The 17,687-nt window shown below is 53.6% G+C and overlaps 1 protein-coding gene across 1 annotated transcript; it reads left to right on the plus strand.

The window, feature by feature from the left end:
• Positions 1 to 235: 235 nt before the first annotated feature.
• Positions 236 to 16,942, plus strand: LOC131579233 (valine--tRNA ligase, mitochondrial-like). Its single transcript, XM_058838867.1, is given in 17 exon segments — positions 236 to 358; positions 879 to 969; positions 1,328 to 1,455; positions 2,265 to 2,368; positions 2,482 to 2,563; positions 3,248 to 3,324; positions 3,927 to 4,014; positions 4,017 to 4,128; positions 4,854 to 4,924; positions 5,390 to 5,515; positions 6,094 to 6,198; positions 6,312 to 6,380; positions 6,459 to 6,537; positions 7,105 to 7,235; positions 7,918 to 8,070; positions 9,801 to 10,001; positions 16,928 to 16,942. Coding segments are annotated over 17 exon segments (1,755 nt in total).
• The last annotated feature ends 745 nt before the right edge of the window (positions 16,943 to 17,687 follow it).

A 17,687-nucleotide genomic window follows, 5' to 3' on the forward strand; every position in this document is an offset into this window, starting at 1 on the left:
GTCCCCAAGCTGTCCCCTGATGTTCCTGAGCTGTCCCCTGGTGTTCCCTGGTGTCCCCAAGCTGTCCCCTGATGTCCCCTGATGTCCCCAAGCTGTCCCCGAGTGTCCCCTGATGTCCCTGAGTGTCCCCAAGCTGTCCCCGAGTGTCTCCTGATGTCCCCTGGTGTCCCCAAGCTGTCCCCGAGTGTCCCCAAGCTGTCCCCGAGTGTCCCCGAGCTGTCCCCAAGTGTTCCCCATGGTCTCCCCGAGCTGTCCCCTGATGTCCCCAGGGCTGGAATTGCTGGTGGCCACCACTCGTCCCGAGACCATTTTTGGTGACGTGGCCGTGGCCGTGCACCCGCGGGACCCGCGCTACCTGGTGAGGGGCGGGGCCTCAAAGGGGGCGGGGCCTCAAAGGGGGCGGGGCCTCAAAGGGGGCGGGGCCTCAAAGGGGGCGGGGCCTCAAGGGGTGGGCCCTCAAAGGGGTGGGGTCTCCCCTGGGGGCAGGGCTTGAATGGGTGGGGTCTCAAGGGGGGCGGGGCCTCACCTGGGGGTGAGGCTTGAATGGGGCAGGGCTTGAATGGCTGGGACCTCGCCTGGGGGCGGGGCCTCAAAGGGGGCAGGGCTTGAATTTGGGTGGGGCCTGAATGGGCGGGGCCTGACCTGGGGGCAGGGCTTTGGGACCCTTTAATTGGTGTGGGCGTGGCTTTCCCTGCAGGGCAGCCATTGGCTGTCCAGGTTTGGCCCCTCCCCTTTGACCATATAAGGGTAAAGGGGCGGGGCTTCGCTGCCTGAAATGGCTCTGGGGGTGTGGCCAAGGGCTGGGGGGGGCCTGGCCTGGCTGGGATTGGTCCAGAGCTGGAAAGGGGGCGGGGCCAGGGCTGACCACGCCCCCTCAGCACCTGCAGGGCCGGCAGGTGAGGCACCCGTTCAGCGGGGCCCTGCTGCCCGTGGTGAGCGACCCCAGCGTGGAGCCCCAGCGCGGAACCGGTACTGGGGAAACTGGGAGGGACTGGGAGGGACTAAACGGGGACTGGGGGGGACTGGGATGGACTGGGATGGACTGGGATGGAACTGGGAGGGACTGGGATGGACTGGGAGGGACTGGGAGGGGTTAAACAGGGACTGGGAGGGACTGGGATGGGCCCTGGGACCAGTCTGGGACAGAAAAGGGAGCAAGGAGTGACAGCAGGTGACACAGGTGACACAGTTCAGGTGTCTCAGGTGTGTCTCAGGTGACACAGGTGACACAGGGGTGTCTCAGGTGACACAGTTCAGGTGCCTCAGAGATGTCTCAGGTGACACAGGTGACACAGTCCAGGTGTCTCAGGTGTGTCTGTGTCCCCAGGTGCGGTGAAGGTGACCCCCGGGCACAGCCCCCAGGACCTGGCTCTGGCCCGGGTCCATCGGCTGCCCCTGCCCTGCGTCATCGGGGACGATGGCACCTTGTGTCCCCCGGGGGGGGGCTGGCTGCAGGTGAGCTGGGGACACTGGGGACAGCTGGGGACACTGGGGACAGCTGGGGACACACCTGGGGACAGCGGGGGACACCTGGGGACACTGGGGACAGCTGGGGACACACCTGGGGATACTGGGGACAGCAGGGGACACCTGGGGACACCTGGGGACACCTGGGGATACACCTGGGGACACCTGGAGACAGCTGGGACCACACCTGGTGTCCCCAGGGTGTCCCCGTGATGTCCCCCCAATGTCCCTCAGTGGTGCCAGGGTGTCCCCAATGTCCCTCCCAATGTTCCCTCCTGTCCCCAGGCTGTCCCCCTGATGTCCCCAATGTCCCCTCTGTCCCCTTGTGTCTGCAGGGTGTCCCCAGTGGTGCCAGGGTGTCCCTGTGATGTCCCCAATGTCCCCGATGTCCCCTCCTGTCCGCAGGGTGTCCCCAGGTGTCCCCAGAGTGTCCCCCTGATGTCCCCAATGTTCCCTCGTGTCCCCAGGGTGTCCCCAATGTCCCCAGTGTCCCCTCTGTCCTCAGGGTGTCCCCAATGTCCCCAATGTCCCCAGGGTGTCCCCAGGGTGTCCCCAGTGTCCCCTCCTGTCCGCAGGATGTCCCCAGGGTGTCCCCAATGTCCCTAGTGTCCCCACTGTCCCCTCTGTCCCCAGGCTGTCCCCAATGTCCCCAGTGTCCCCATTGTCCCCTCTGTCCCCAGGCTGTCCCCAATGTCCCCAGGCTGTCCCCAGTGTCCCCGCTGTCCCCTCTGTCCCCAGGGTGTCCCCAATGTCCCCACTGTCCCCCCAATGTCCCCTGCTGTCCCCTCTGTCCCCAGGGTGTCCCCAGGTTCGAGGCCCGTTCCCGTGTGGTGGCAGCGCTGGCCCAGCTGGGGCTGTTCCGGGGGGTCCAGGACCACGCCATGACCCTGCCCCTCTGCAGGTAGCCCCAGGTGTCCCCTCAGGTGTCCCCAGGTGTCCTCTCAGGTGTCCCCAATGTCCCCTCCTGTCCCCAATGTCCCCTCCTGTCCCCAATGTCCCCTCCTGTCCCCGCAGCCGCTCCGGGGACGTCGTTGAGTTCCTGCTGAAGCGCCAGTGGTTCCTGAGCTGTAGAGACGTGGCCCAGAGAGCCCTGCAGGTGACACACCTGGGGACACCTGGGGATACACCTGGGGATACACCTGGGGACACCTGGGGATACACCTGGGGACACCTGGGGATACACCTGGGGACACCTGGGGACACACCTGGGGATACACCTGAGGACACCTGGGGACACCTGGGGACGCACCTGGGGACACCTGGGGACACACCTGGGGACACCTGGGGATACACCTGGGGACACCTGGGGATACACCTGGGGACACACCTGGGGACACCTGAGGACACCTGGGGACACACCTGGGGACACACCTGGGGACACCTGGGGACACACCTGGGGATACACCTGGGGATACACCTGGGGATACACCTGGGGACACCTGGGGACACCTGGGGACACCTGAGGACACCTGGGGACACACCTGGGGACACACCTGGGGACACACCTGGGGACACCTGGGGACACACCTGGGGACACACCTGGGGACACCTGGCGACACACCTGGGGACACCTGGGGACATGGGGACACTTGGGGACACACCTGGGGACACCTGGGGACAGCTGGGGACACACCTGGGGACACCTGGGGGTGTCACACACACACCTGAGGTGTCACACACACACCTGGGGACACCTAAGGTGTCACACACACCTGAGGTATCACCTGGAGGTGTCACACACACCTGGAGGTGTCACACCTGAGGTGTCACCTGGCCGCAGGCGGTGACGTCGGGGAGGCTCCGCCTGGTGCCCAAATTCCACGAGAAGAACTGGAAAACCTGGATGGAGAACGTGGGGTGAGGGGGAGGGGCTGGGGGAGGGGTCCAGGTACCTGGGGAGGGGTCTCAGGTGTTTGGGGAGGGGTCCCAGGTGTTCAGGGGTGTCCAAAATCCCCCAAAATCCAACCCAAAAACCCCCAAATCCCACAAAATATCCCCCAAAATCCCACCCAGGTACTTGGGGAGGGGTCCCAGGTGTTTGGGGAGGGGTCTCAGGTATTTGGGGAGGGGTCTCAGGTGTTCAGGGGTGTCTCAGGTGTTTGGGGAGGGGTCCCAGGTGTTCAGGGGTGTCTCAGGTGTTTGGGGAGGGGTCCCAGGTGTTCAGGGGTGTCTCAGGTGTTTGGGGAGGGGTCCCAGGTGTTCAGGGGTGTCTCAGGTGTTTGGGGAGGGGTCTCAGGTGTTTGGGGAGGGGTCTCAGGTATTTGGGGAGGGGTCCCAGGTGTTCAGGGGTGTCTCAGGTATTTGGGGAGGGGTCCCAGGTGTTCCCAGGTATTTGGGGAGGGGTCCCAGGTGTTCAGGGAGGGGTCTCAGCTGTTTGGGGAGGGGTCCCAGGTGTTCCCCAGGTGTTCAGGGGTGTCCCAGGTGTTTGGGGAGGGGTCTCACTGTCCCCTCTCCCCCAGGGACTGGTGCCTGTCCCACCAGCTGTGCTGGGGTCACCAGGTGCCGGCGTTCCAGGTGAGGGGGGGTCCCGCAGCCCCCTCCCCACGGGGGGTCCCGGGGGTCCCGAGGGTCCCTGGTTCGTGGGGAGCAGCGAGGCCGAGGTGAGGGGGGCGGCGGCGACGGCGCTGGGGTGTCCCCAAGAGGAGCTGCAGCTGGAGCAAGGTGAGAGAAACACCCCAAAAACACCCCAAAAGCACCCCAAAACCAGCCAAAACCAGCCAAAATACCCCAAAACCAGCCAAATCCACCCCAAAAACAGCCAAAAACACCCCAAAACCAGCCAAAACCACCCCAAATCCACCCAAAATCACCCAAATCCCACCCTGGGGTGTCCCCAAGAGCAAGGTGAGAGAAACACCCCAAAAACACCCCAAAACCAGCCAAAAACAGCCAAAATACCCCAAAACCAGCCAAAACCAGCCAAAAACACCACAAAAACAGCCAAAAACACCCCAAAACCAGCCAAAAATACCCCAAAAACAGCCAAAAACACCCCAAAATACCCAAAACCACCCAAATCCCCCCCCGGTGTCCCTGATGGGTTTTGGGGTCCCCTGGTGACATTTCAGGGTTCCCCAGTGACACCTGGTGACATTTCCCACTCTCCTGATGACATTTTGGGGTCCCCCGGTGACATCTGATGACATTTGGTGACATTTTGGGGTCCCCTGATGACATTTCAGGATTCCCTGGTGGCACCTGGTGACATTTTGGTGACCCCTGATGACATTTTTGGGGTCTTCTGGTGACATTTGGTGACATTTCAGGGTTCCCTGGTGACATTTGGTGACCCCTGATGACATTTTTGGGGTCCCCCGGTGACATTTGGTGACACCTGGTGACACCTGGTGACACCTGGTGACATTTGGTGACATTTCCCTCCCCAGACCCCGATGTTTTGGACACCTGGTTCTCCTCCGCCCTCTTCCCCTTCGCCGCCCTGGGCTGGCCCGAGCAGGTGAGACCCCAAATGTCCCCAAGTGTCCCCAGATGTCCCCAAAATATCCCCAAAATGTCCCCAGGTGCCCCCAAATGTCCCCAAATGTCCCTAAATGTCTTCAGGTGAGACCCAAAATGTCCCCAGGTGAGACCCCAAATGTCCCCAAGTGTCCCCAAACGTCCCCAGATGTCCTCAGGTGAGACTGCACTGTCCCCGAATGTCCCCAAGTGTCCCCAAATGTCCCCAAACGTCCCCAGGTGAGATCTCGCTGTCCCCAGGTGTCCCCAAGTGTCCCCAAATGTCCCCAAATGTCCCCAGATGTCCCCAGGTGTCCCCAGTGTCTCCCCACACGTCCGTCAATGTCCCCTCAATGTCCCCAAGTGTCCTCTCAATGTCCTTGTGTGTCCCCCAGATGTCCCCAAAATGTCCCCAAGTGTCCCCCAAATGTCCCCAAGTGTCCCCAAGTGTCCCCTGTGTCCCCAGAGCCCCGCCCTGCGGCGTTTCTACCCCACCTCGGTGCTGGTGACGGGCGGTGACCTCCTCTTCTTCTGGGTGGCCCGGATGGTCCTGCTGGGCCAGCAGCTGACAGGACAGGTGCCATTCCAACAGGTGAGTGTCACCTGTGAGTGTCACCTGTGTCACCTGTGTCACCTCAGTGTCACCAAATGTCACCTGAGTGCCACCTGAGTGTCCCCTCAGTGTCCCCCCATGGTCCTGCTGGGCCAGCAGCTGATGGGACAGGTGCCCTTCGGCCAGGTCAGTGTCCCCAAATGTCCCCAAATGTCCCCAAATGTCACCTGAGTGTCCTCAAGTGTCTGATCCTTTCCTGGGGGTCACTTGTCCCCATTTTGGTGTCCCCAATCCCATTTTCATTGTCCCCAATCCCATTTTGGGGTCCCCAGTCCCATTTTGGGGTCCCCAATCCCATTTTCAGTGTCCCCAATCCCATTTTTGGTGTCCCCAATCCCATTTTCAGGGTCCCCAATCCCATTTTCGGGGTCCCCAACCCCATTTTGGTGTCCCCAACCCCATTTTGGTGTCCCCAATCCCATTTTCAGTGTCCCCAATCCCATTTTCATTGTCCCCAATCCCATTTTGGGGTCCCCAATCCCATTTTCAGTGTCCCCAATCCCATTTCGGGGTCCCCAACCCCATTTTCGGGGTCCCCAACCCCCTGTCCCCCCCAGGTTCTGCTGCACTCTCTGGTCCGGGATTCCCAGGGGCGCAAAATGAGCAAATCCCTCGGGAATGTCATCGACCCCTGCGACGTCATCGGGGGGGCCACGCTCCAGGTACCCCCAAAACCCCCCAAAAACCCCCAAAACCCCCCAAAAACCCCAAAATTCCCCCCAAAACCCCAGACCCGCCTGATTTTGGGGCGGTTTTGGGGCTTTTCCTCCCCCAGGAGCTGCAGGAGAAGCTGCAGAGCCAGACTCTGGACCCCCGGGAGCTGCAGACGGCCCAGGAGGGGCAGGTGGGACCCCCAAAAGTGACCCAGGACCCCCCGAAATCGCCCCCCCAGGGGCCCCCCTGACCCCCCAAACCCCCCCAGAGGCGCCAGTTCCCGCAGGGGATCCCCGAGTGCGGCGCCGACACCCTGAGGCTGGCCCTGAGCAGCCACAACGCCCACGGTGAGACCCCCACCCAAATCACCCCAGATCATCTCTGGGGACCCCCAAATCACCCCAAAACCCTGCTGGGGACCCCCAGATCACCCCAAATCACCCCTGGGAACCCCTGAATCACCCCTGGGGACCCCCAAATCACCCCAAAACCCTGCTGGGGACCCCCAGATCACCCCAAAACCCTGCTGGGGACCCCCAAATCACCCTGAATCACTCCTTGGGACCCCCAAATCACTCCAAACCACCCCAAAACCCCCTTGGGATCCCCCAAATCACCCCAAAACCCCCCTGGGACCCCCAAATCACCCCCAAACCCCCTGCAATCCCCCAAATCACCCCAAAACCCTGCTGGGGACACCCAAATCACCCCTGGGATCCCCCAAATCACCTCTGGGGACCCCCCAAATCACCCCAAAACCCCTGGGAACCTCTCCAGGGTGGCACTGGGAGTTACTGGGAGGAGCTTTGGGCTACTGGGAGTTACTGGGAGGAGCCCCAGTGGGCACTGGGGAGGGTCTGGGGGTTACTGGGGGGGTCCTGGTGCCCCCCCCGACCCCAAATTTCCCCCCCCAGGCCCCGAAATCCGTCTGGGCGTGGCCTCGGTGCTGACTCAGCGCCGCTTCTGCAACAAAGTCTGGAACGGGGTGGGCTTCGTGCTGCGGGCCCTGGAGGGGGAGAAGGGCACCCCAAAACCGCCTGAGGAGGTGACAGAGACCCCCAGGACCCCCGGAAACCCCAAAAAACACCCCCTGAAACCCCAAAAACACCCCCTGAAACCCCCAAAACACCCCCTGAGACCCCCAAAACGCCCCCTGGGACCCCCAAAAACACCCCTGAGACCCCAAAAACACCCCTGAAACCCCAAAACACCCCCTGAGACCCCAAAAACACCTCCTGAGACCCCAAAAACACCTCCTGAAACCCCAAAAACACCCCTGAAACTCCAAAACACCCCCTGAGACCCCCAAAAACACCCCTGAGACCCCAAAAACACCCCCTGAAACCCCAAAAACACCCCTGAAACCCCAAAAGACCCCCTGAGACCCCCAAAACGCCCCCTGGGACCCCCAAATTCCCATTTTCTCCCATTTTTCCCCATTTTCTCCCCGTTTTTTCCCCGTTTTCTCCCATTTTCCCCCATTCTTTCCCAATTTTCCCCATTTTCTCCCCGTTTTTTCCCATTTTTTTCCCTGTTTTTTTCCCATTTTTTCCCCATTTTCCCCATTTTCTCCCCGTTTTTTCCCATTTTTTTCCCTGTTTTTTCCCATTTTTTCCCAATTTACCCCATTTTCTCCCCGTTTTTTCCCATTTTCTCCCATTTTCCCCCCATTTTCTCCCATTTTCTCCCGTTTTTTCCCAATTCTCCCCGTTTTCTCCCCAATCCAGGTGTTCCCCTCGTCCCCCCTGGAGCGTTGGCTCCTGTCCCGCCTGGCTGGGGCCGTGGCCGAGAGCTGTCGTCGTTTGGAGTCGCTGCAGCTCCAGGGCGCCGCCGCCGCCGTCCAGAGCTTCTGGCTGAGGAGCTTCTGCGACGTCTACCTGGTGAGGAACCCCAAAAACACCTGAAACACCCCTGAACACCCCAAAAACCGCCAAAAATACCCCTGAAACACCTCAAAACACCCTGAAACAGCCCAAAACACCCCAAAACACCCCAAAAACACCCTGAAACACCCCGAAACAGCCCAAAACAGCTGTCCAGAGCTGCTGGCTGAGGAGCTTCTGCGACGTCTACCTGGTGAGGAACCCCAAAAACACCTGAAACACCCCAAAAACACCCCAAAAACTGCCAAAAACACTTTTTTTGGGTTCTATGTTTAGCTTCTTTTTGGGGGTCTGGGCTCAGGTTTTGGGGTTCCAGACTCGGTCCTAGACTCGGTTCTAGACTCGGTCCTAGACTGGGTTCTAGACTCTGTTCCAGGCTCGGTTCTAGACTCGGTTCTAGGTTTCGGGGTTCTAGACTCGGTTCTAGACTCGGTTCTAGGTTTCGGGGTTCTAGACTCGGTTCTAGACCGGGTTCTAGACTGGGTCGTAGGTTTTGGGGTTCTAGATCCAGTTCTAGGTCTCGGGGTTTTAGACTCGGGTTTCGGGGTTCTGGGTGTCGGGGTTTGGGGGTTCTCCAGCTTCATTTTTTGGGGTTCCTGTCTCAGTTTTTGGGGTTTTCCATCTCCATTTTTGGGGTTCCTGATCCCTTTTTGGTTTCTCAATTCCATTTTTGGGGGGTTTCTGATCCCATTTTGGGGTTCTTGTCCCCATTTTGGGATTCCTGACTCAATTTTGGGGTTCTTGTCCCCATTTTGGGATTCCTGACTCAATTTTGGGGTTCTTGTCCCCATTTTGGGGTCCTCCCTCCCTGTTCTGGGGTTTTTTCCCCATTTTTAGGGGTTTTTTTCCCCATTTTGGGGTCTCTCTCCCCATTTCAGACCTTTCGCTCTCCCTTTGTCCCCCGGGGGGTTCCTGAGATGTCCCCAATGTCCCATTTTTGGGGTTTTTCACCCCAAATCCCCTTTCCTGTCCCCAGGAGGTTCCTCAGGTGTTTCAGCTGTCCCCAATGTCCCAAATTTGGGATTTCTCACCTCAAATCTGCCCCCAGGAGTCCCAAATATCCCAATTTCAGGGTTTTTTACCCCAGACCTGTCCCCAGGAATCCCCAATGTCCCAAATTCAAAGTTTTTTACCCCAAAACCCCTCCCCTGTCCCCAGGAGGTGACTCAGGTGTCCCCAATGTCCCAAATTTGAGTTTTCTCACCCCAAATCCCCTCCCCTGTCCCCAGGAGGGGGCTGAGGTGTCCCAAATATCCCAATTTCGACGTTTTTTACCCCAAACCTGTCCCCAGGAGTCCCCAATGTCCCAAATTTGGGATTTCTCACCCTAAACCCATCCCCAGGAGTTCCCAGTGTCCCAAATCCGAGGTTTTCCACCCCAAAACCCCTTTCCTGTCCCTAAGAGGTTCCTCAGGTGTTTCAGGTGTCCCCAAATGTCCCAAATTTGAGGTTTCTCACCCCAAATCCCCTCTCCTGTTCCCAGGAGTCCCCAAACGTCCCAATTTTGAGGTGTTTTACCCCAAATCCCATTTCCTGTCTCCAGGAGGTGGCCAAGGTGTCCCCAATGTCCCAAATCTGAGGTTTTTTACCCCAAACCTGTCCCCAGGAGGTGGCCAAGGTGTCCCAAATCCGAGGTTTTTCACCCCAAACCCCTCTCCTGTCCCCAGGAGTCCCCAAACATCCCAAATCTGAGGTTTTTCACCCCAAATCCCCTCCTCTGTCCCCAGGAGGTGGCCAAGGTGTCCCTGCAGTCCCCGCAGCTCCGTCCCGCTGTCCTGGCCACGCTGGTGGCCGCGGCTGAGCTGGGGCTGCGGCTCCTGGCCCCCTTCGCCCCCTTCGTGGCCGAGGAGCTGTGGCAGCGCCTGCCCCGCCCCCACCCCGCGCCCCCCAGCATCTGCCGGGCCCCCTTCCCCGACCCCCAAAAACTGGTGAGGCTGGGGGGCTTGGGGGGGGGTCCCGGGGGGTCCTGGGGAGGTTTGGGGGGTCCCTGGGAGGTTTTTGGGCAGGTTTGGGGGATTTGGGGAGGTTTTGAGGATCCCTGGGAGGTTTTTGGGAAGGTTTGGGGCAGATTTGGGGGGTCCCAGGGAGGTTTTGGGCAGGTTTGGGTGAGTTTGGGGGAGGTTTTGGGGGGTTTGGAGGGGACTGGGGAGGTTTTGGGGGTCCCAGGGAGGTTTTGGGGTGGGTTTTGGAGGTTTGGGGGATCCCGGGGAGGTTTTGGATGCGTTTGGGGGGGTTGGGGGATCCCAGGGGGGTTTTGTGCAGGTTTGGAGGATTTGGGGAAAGTTTTGGGTGAGTTTGGGAGGTTTGGGGGAGGTTTGGGGTGGGTTTGGGGGGTCCTGGGGAGGTTTTGGGTGTGTTTGGGGGGGTTTTGGGCAGCTTTGGGGGGATTTGGGGGAGGTTTTGGGTGAGTTTGGGTGGGTCTGGGGGTCCCAGGGGGATTTTGGGTGGGTTTGGGGGTTCCAGGTGGGGTTTGGGGTGGGTTTGGGAGGTCTGGGGGAAGTTTTGGGTGGGTTTGGGGGTCCCAGGGAGGTTTGGGGGATCCTGGGGAGGTCTTGTGTGAGTTTGGGTGGGTCTGGGGGAGGTTTGGGGGGTCCCAGGGGGATTTTGGGGGAGGTTTTGGGTGGGTTTGGGGGTTCCAGGTGAGGTTTGGGGTGGGTTTCAGAGGTCTGGGGGAGGTTTGGGGGTCCCAGGGGGATTTTGGGGGAGGTTTTGGGTGGGTTTGGGGGTTCCAGGTGAGGTTTGGGGTGGGTTTCAGAGGTCTGGGGGAGGTTTGGGGGTCCCAGGGGGATTTTGGGGGAGGTTTTGGGTGGGTTTGGGGGTTCCAGGTGAGGTTTGGGGTGGGTTTGGGAGGTCTGGGGGAGGTTTGGGGGTCCCAGGGGGATTTTGGTAGAAGTAAATATTAAATAGATTAAATATGATAGAAGTAAATATTAAAAATATTTAAATGAGGGACTTTTTGTTTATTATTTGGTTAGAGGCAAGACATTTAAATGAATAATATAGAAATGAAAATATACACATCTATACTAAAGAAATAAATAGAGGGAGATATATATATATGTATATATATTAATATATATAGCCATAAAAAAGAAATAAATACAAGTAAGCCATATCTAGACAAGTAGATTAATATTCAGTATGAAAACTATATGGATAGATGCTAATATAATAAATTTTAATATCTGTTATGCAACATATCTATGTCTATAAATATAGAAAGTCACTATGATAGAAGTAAATATTAAAATATTTTAAGGAAGGGACTTTTTGTTTATTATTTGGTTAGAGGCATGGCATTTAAATGAATAATATAGAAATGAAAATATACACATCTAGAATAAAGAAATGTATATAGGGAGATAGATAGATAGATAGGTAGATAGATAGATAGATAGATATAGATATATACGTAGCCATAAGAAAGAAATAAATACAAGTTATCTAAATCTAGAAAAGCAGGTTAATATTCAATATGAAAAATATACGGATAGATGGTAATGTATTTTAATACATGTTATGCATTGTATCTATATGTATAAATAAAGCAATCAGTATGATAGAAAGAGATATTAAAAATATTTAAATCAAGGGACTTTTTGTTTATTATTTGGCTAGAGGCATGGCATTTAAATGAATAATATAGAAATGAAAATATACCCATCTATACTAAAGAAATAAATAGAGGGAGATATATATATGTATATATATTTATTTATGTATAGCCATAAAAAAGAAATAAATACATGTAATCCATATCTAGACAAGTAGATTAATATTCAGTATGAAAACTGTATGGATAAATGGTAATATATTTTATATCTGTTATGCATTACATCTGTGTGTATAAATATAGAAGATCAATATTATAGTAATAGATATTAAAAATATTTAAATGAGGGACTTTTTGTTTTTGTTTGGTTAAAGGCATGGCATTTAAATGAATAATATAGAAATGAAAATATACACATCTATAATAAAGAAATGTATATAGGGAGATATATATATGTATATATATACATATATAAATATAGCCATAAAAAAGAAATAAATACATGTAATCCAAATCTAGACGAGTATATTAATATTCAGTATGCAAACTATATGGATAGATGCTAATATAATATGTTTTAATATCTGTTATGTATTATATCTATGTGTATAAATATAGAAGATCAATATGATAGAAATAGATATTAAAACTATTTAAATCAAGGGTCTTTTTATTTTTTATTTTGTTACAAGCAGGGCTTTTGAATAAATAATATAGAAAGGAAAGTATACACATCTATACTCCAAAAATGAATATAGGGTGGTACATATATATATATTAATATATATAGCCATAAAAAAGAAATAAATACAAGTAATTTAATCTAGACAAGTAGATTAATATTCAGTATGAAAACTATATGGATAGATGTTTATATAATAAATTTTAATATCTATTTAATATCTATTATGCTAATAGAATATACTTTAATATCTGTTATGTATTATATCTATTAGTATAAATAAAGAAGTTCAATATGACAGAAATAGATATTAAAAATATTTAAATGAAGGGCCTTTTTGCTTTTTATTTGGTTAGAGGCAGGGCTTGCTAAGTTCCAATGGGGGGTTTTTTGGGGCGTTCCTTGGAGAAGGGTTTTTGGAAGGGGGTTGCACACCTTGTTTCTTGCCGGGCTTCTTTGCACGTGCGGGGGCGATCCCCGCCCAGCCCCGGGCTGAGCTCTGCGGCAGTGCTGCCACCTTGTGGCCACAGAGCGGTACTGCACCTGTGCCCCGGCGCGGGCGGGGCCGAGCCGAGCGGAACCGAGCCGAGCGGAGCCGAGCGGAGCCGAACCGAGGCGTGCCGTGTCGAGCCGGGACCCCCCCCGCAGGAGCCGGGTCGGGCTGATTGCCACACTGAAGTTTGCGGCCGGCCGGTAGGACCCCGGCAGAGGCGTCGACTCCAATGCCTGCCGCCGCAGGCGCAGCCGCCGCCCAGCTCCGGAGCCGCTGAGCCCCGCCGCCACCGTCCTCGCCCCGGGAAAGGCGGCGGAAAATCAGCCGGAGTGCTCGGAGTCGGCCGGCTTCGTCGGGTTTTTCGTTCAGGCAAGTAAGGTAGACAGACGCGCTGAGAGCAGCGGGGGCCTCGATCGTGCCACAACAAAGATGGCCGCTCGGCCGGAAGTGGCTTCAGCCACAACAAAGATGGCGGCGAGGAAGGGCGGAAGTGACGTCACGCCCCTCACAAGATGGCTGCCGAGTCGCGGCTGGCTTTGACCTTCCAAGCATGGCGGCCGAAAAGGCGGGAAAATGCAAGGACCCCGGGCGGTGGGTGTTTAACTCGACTGCCTGACAAACACCCCGACGCCGACGCCGCTCCGGCGCAATTTTCCGCGGCTTTTCCGGCCGTGCCGACACGGGCTGTACGCTCAGCGGCGCCGGGGCCGGACGCGAGCCAGCCGGGCGCCGACAGGCAGCGGTGAGGACGCCTCTCTCTGACGGGGTCCTTGCCGCGGCCCGCTTCGGCTCGGCTCCGCTCGGCTCCGCTCGGCTCGGCTCGGCTCCGCTCGGCACGGCTCCGCTCGGCTCCGCTCGGCACGGTTCGGCTCGGCACGCCTCGGTTCGGCTCCGCTCGGCTCCGCTCGGCTCGTCTCGGCACGCTTCGGTTCGGCTCCGCTCGGCTCGGTTCCGCTCGGCTCGGCTCGGTTCCGCTCGGCTCGGTCCCGCCCGCGCCGGGGCACAGGTGCAGTACCGCTCTGTGGCCACAAGGTGGCAGCACTGCCGCAGAGCTCAGCCCGGGGCTGGGCGGGGATCGCCCCCCCACGTGCAAAGAAGCCCGGCAAGAAGCAAGGTGTGCAGGCCCCTTCCAAAAACCCTTCTCCAAGGAACGGCCCAAAAAACCCCCCATCGGAATTTAGCAAGCCCTGCCTCTAACCAAATAAAAAGCAAAAAGGCCCTTCATTTAAATATTTTTAATATCTATATCCATCATATTGATTTTTTATATTTATACACATAGATATATTGCATAATAGATATTAAAATATATTAACGTCCATCCATATATTTTTCATATTTATTATTAATCTACTAGTATATATTTGTTACTAGTATTTATTTCTTTTTCATGTCTCTCTCTCTCTCTCTCTATATATATATATATATATATATCTCCCTATATTTATACCTTTGTTATAGATTTCTATATTTTCATTTCTATATTATTTATTTAAAAGCCCTGCCTGTAACCGAATTTAAAAAAACATCCCCTTCACCTTAAATGATTATTTAAATATTTCTAATGCTTATTTTTATCAAATTTATATACTATTTTGAACTAGCCCAGGGGCACTGGGACCGGCCCAAAGGGACCCCGGCGGTGCCCGAGACCCGCGCCCGGAGCGGACGGATCTGCTGCTCCTGCTCCAGCTGCTCCTGCTGCTCCTGCTGGCAGCCTCAGTGCTGGCAGCACAGGGCAATTTCTATGGGGTTGGGAGGAAATGTGCTGTTTCAAGCTGGGATCACTGGCTTCTGTGGGTGGGGAAATCTTGAAGACTCAGCCGAGTCCTTCCTGAGAATTGCAAGGCTCGTGTCCCTGTGATTCTTGAGACAGGGTTTAAGTAGCTGCCATCGACTTGAGACAGCATCGAGTGGGTTTGTTCGAGTGGCAGAAATGATTTCTGTGCCTGGAATAAGGTGTCTTGGGATAAGCAACTCTCTTTGGTGGCAGAATGAACCGGTCTTTTTCCTTTTTCCTTCTTTTTCCTTCTAGATTGCGGAGCATTGGAGACCGGCGGCTCTGTGCTGCTCTTTGTTCACCTGTTGTGCTTGGAAGAGACGTGAAACTGCGGGGAAGCTGCGCTCGCCGTAGTGGCCAGAGGGAGAAGCACCTTGTCCATCTCGTCCATCTTGCCGGCCCCTGGCGTGGTCCTTTCCCCTCTGGCTCCTTGTTTCCCTCTTGTCCAATCAAGGACAGAATCCCTCTGTCCTTGCTGTGTGTTCTGCGCTCGGCCTTTTTCTGTGTCCTTCTCCGTGGCTCACTCACGTGCCTTTTTTAATTCCGTCTGTCTCTCTGCTCTTCCCCGTGCCCTTGTTTCCCAGTGGCTCCTTGTGTCCCCTTCCTTGGCTCTGTTCTTTTTCAATCCCTCTCTGTCTTGCTGCCCATGCCAGGTTTTGGGTTTGGGTGGAAGTTTTGGTTTTTTGGTGGTTTGGTTTTGTTTTTGGTGGTTTTTTGGTGATTTGGTTTGGTTTTTTTTCCGTTTTGTTTTGTTTTTCTATTTCATCCTACAGCCCATTCTTTTGTTCTTTCTTTTCTTCCTGTGTCCTCTCTGCCACCACTCCCTCTTTCTGCCTCTGGCCTGTGCCTGGGGTTTTTGGGGAGGGATTTCTGGCACCTGCCCCCCTTTTCTTGTTGCAGCAGAGCTCCTTTTTGGGAGGGGGTCTAGTCCTAGAAGGGCTTCCAATAAAGCAGGGTGCTGCTGTCCAGGGCAGTTGGAGTTGTTCTGTGCCTTCTTTGGGGGTGAGGAGCAAAGGCTGAGGGGGACGGGGTGGGCACTGGGGGGCTCCCGTGTCCCTTGGGGCACGCCGAGGTCCCCGGCAGAGGGAGGCAGGCGCTGCGCTGGAGGAGCAAGGTGAGCGGGGAATGGGGAGGGCTCGTGCCGGGTACCCTTGCCCAGAGGGGACCCCGAGCTGCCAGGAAATTCCCTGCGAGGGCTGGATGCAGAATCCAAAAACCTGTGGAGCTGTTCTGGTTTTTACGGTAGGCATTGGCAAGGAACAGGAATGGATCTCTCTAAATTCCCTTGGAAAGAAACCCCCTCTCTGTGCACGCCGTCTTTAGGGTTTTGTTATGTCAGGAACGGCTTAGGGTTAAAGAAGTGGGTTTTGTTTTTCCACCTCTTACTTCCCTGTAAAATATGAGTGTATAAAACACATCTGTGCATCAATGAGGCATTAAAATGCACCAAGTGAAATTTCTGTGTCTCTAAGTTGCATAGAGATGAGTTCCATAGAGACGAGTGCGTTCTGCACTTGGGGTTGTCCAGGGCTTTATATTTTTGTTATTCTGATGTGTTCGGTGAATGAATTTATAGAGTTTAAAATAGAAAGAAATGCAAATTTCAAAAAGCAGAAAAATAGAAAGAGAAATAGATAAAGATATAAATGTAAAAATAGAAGGCCCTATAAATAGAAAATACATAATAGAAATAATGTCCATAAATCTACACATCTAAAAGATAAGTAATCTCATGTATGTTATTGTAATATGCTTTAACCTATATTCCATAGAATTAATACAGGAATATATACAAAATATAGCATAAATAAAAACTATAAATCTCAGTTGAAAAGAATTATTTAAATCTAGTTTACAATAAAAGCTTGCTTTTTTTTATTTGGGTAGAGTCAGGGCTTTTAAATAAAATGTACAATATAGAAATATATATATTAAATATATAAAGATATATACGGGTTATAAATACATACAAATAGGTTTCTATTTAATATATAATAGGAATAATATAGATGTAGTTGTTAATAGAGATGTCTTTTAATATAGGATACCTTGTGTGTTATGCCTAGTTCAATATAGTATATAAATATGAATATAAATTTGATAAAAATAGGCATTAAAATATTTAAATAATCATTTAAGCTGAAGGGGCTTTTTGTTTTTTATTTGGTTAGAGGAGGGATTTTAAATAAATAATATAGAAATTAAAATATACAAATCTATAATAAAGATATAAATATAGGGAGATATATATAGGCATAAATAAGAAATAAATACAAGTAATATCAATCTGTCTAGGGAACGAGCAATGGGTTCCTTCTGCCCCTGCCTTCGGTCTTGGGGTAACAGCAGCACAAACTGTGAGCTGTGAGGATGATGAGGGGACAGAGCAGCCCCAGGTGGGAGCAGTGAGGATGATGAGGGCTCAGAGCAGCCCCAGGTGGGAGCAGTGAGGATGATGAGGGGACAGAGCAGTTCCAGGTGTGAGCAGCGAGGATGATGAGGGCTCAGAGCAGCCCCAGGTGTGAGCAGTGATGAGGATGAGGACGGGGTGGGTCCTACTGGGCACTGTTTCAGGGGGATGGTTTCCCTCATCTCATTTGGGCAGGGAGCAACTGGAGGAGAGAGGTTTATGGCCGGGTCCCCCGGGTGTCTCATGGAATGATGGTGAGGGGATCTTGCAGGGCCTGGGGGAACACCTGGATGCACTGAGATGTGGAGCATTGCTTAAAGGAGGTGCTGAGGGACAAACCTTTGTGTCACGGAGCAGCAGCAGAACAGGTGAGCCAGTGTGGGTTTGCAGAGGGGACTTTTCTCTCTCCCCTTTTGATTTTATTTTGCCATTCACTGCCTTGTTCTCCCAGAAAAAAAAAAAAAAATAAAGAAAAGAAAAGAAAGAAAAAAAGGGGGGGGGGTGATGAGAACAAAAGAAGTTCAAACTGAGGGAAGAAACTCGTCCTCCATTATTGTCTGTGTTTAAACTGGGGGGAATCCCCTTTCACCTATGTTTTTGAGGGTACCGATAGGAGGAAAACCTGCCTTTTCCAGGGTGTTAGGTATATCGGTTGACAGCGAATCCTTGTGTTGTTTTAACACAAGGATTAAGGAA

Source organism: Poecile atricapillus, chromosome 4 (assembly GCF_030490865.1).
Source record: "Poecile atricapillus isolate bPoeAtr1 chromosome 4, bPoeAtr1.hap1, whole genome shotgun sequence".
Lineage (NCBI taxonomy): Eukaryota > Metazoa > Chordata > Aves > Passeriformes > Paridae > Poecile > Poecile atricapillus.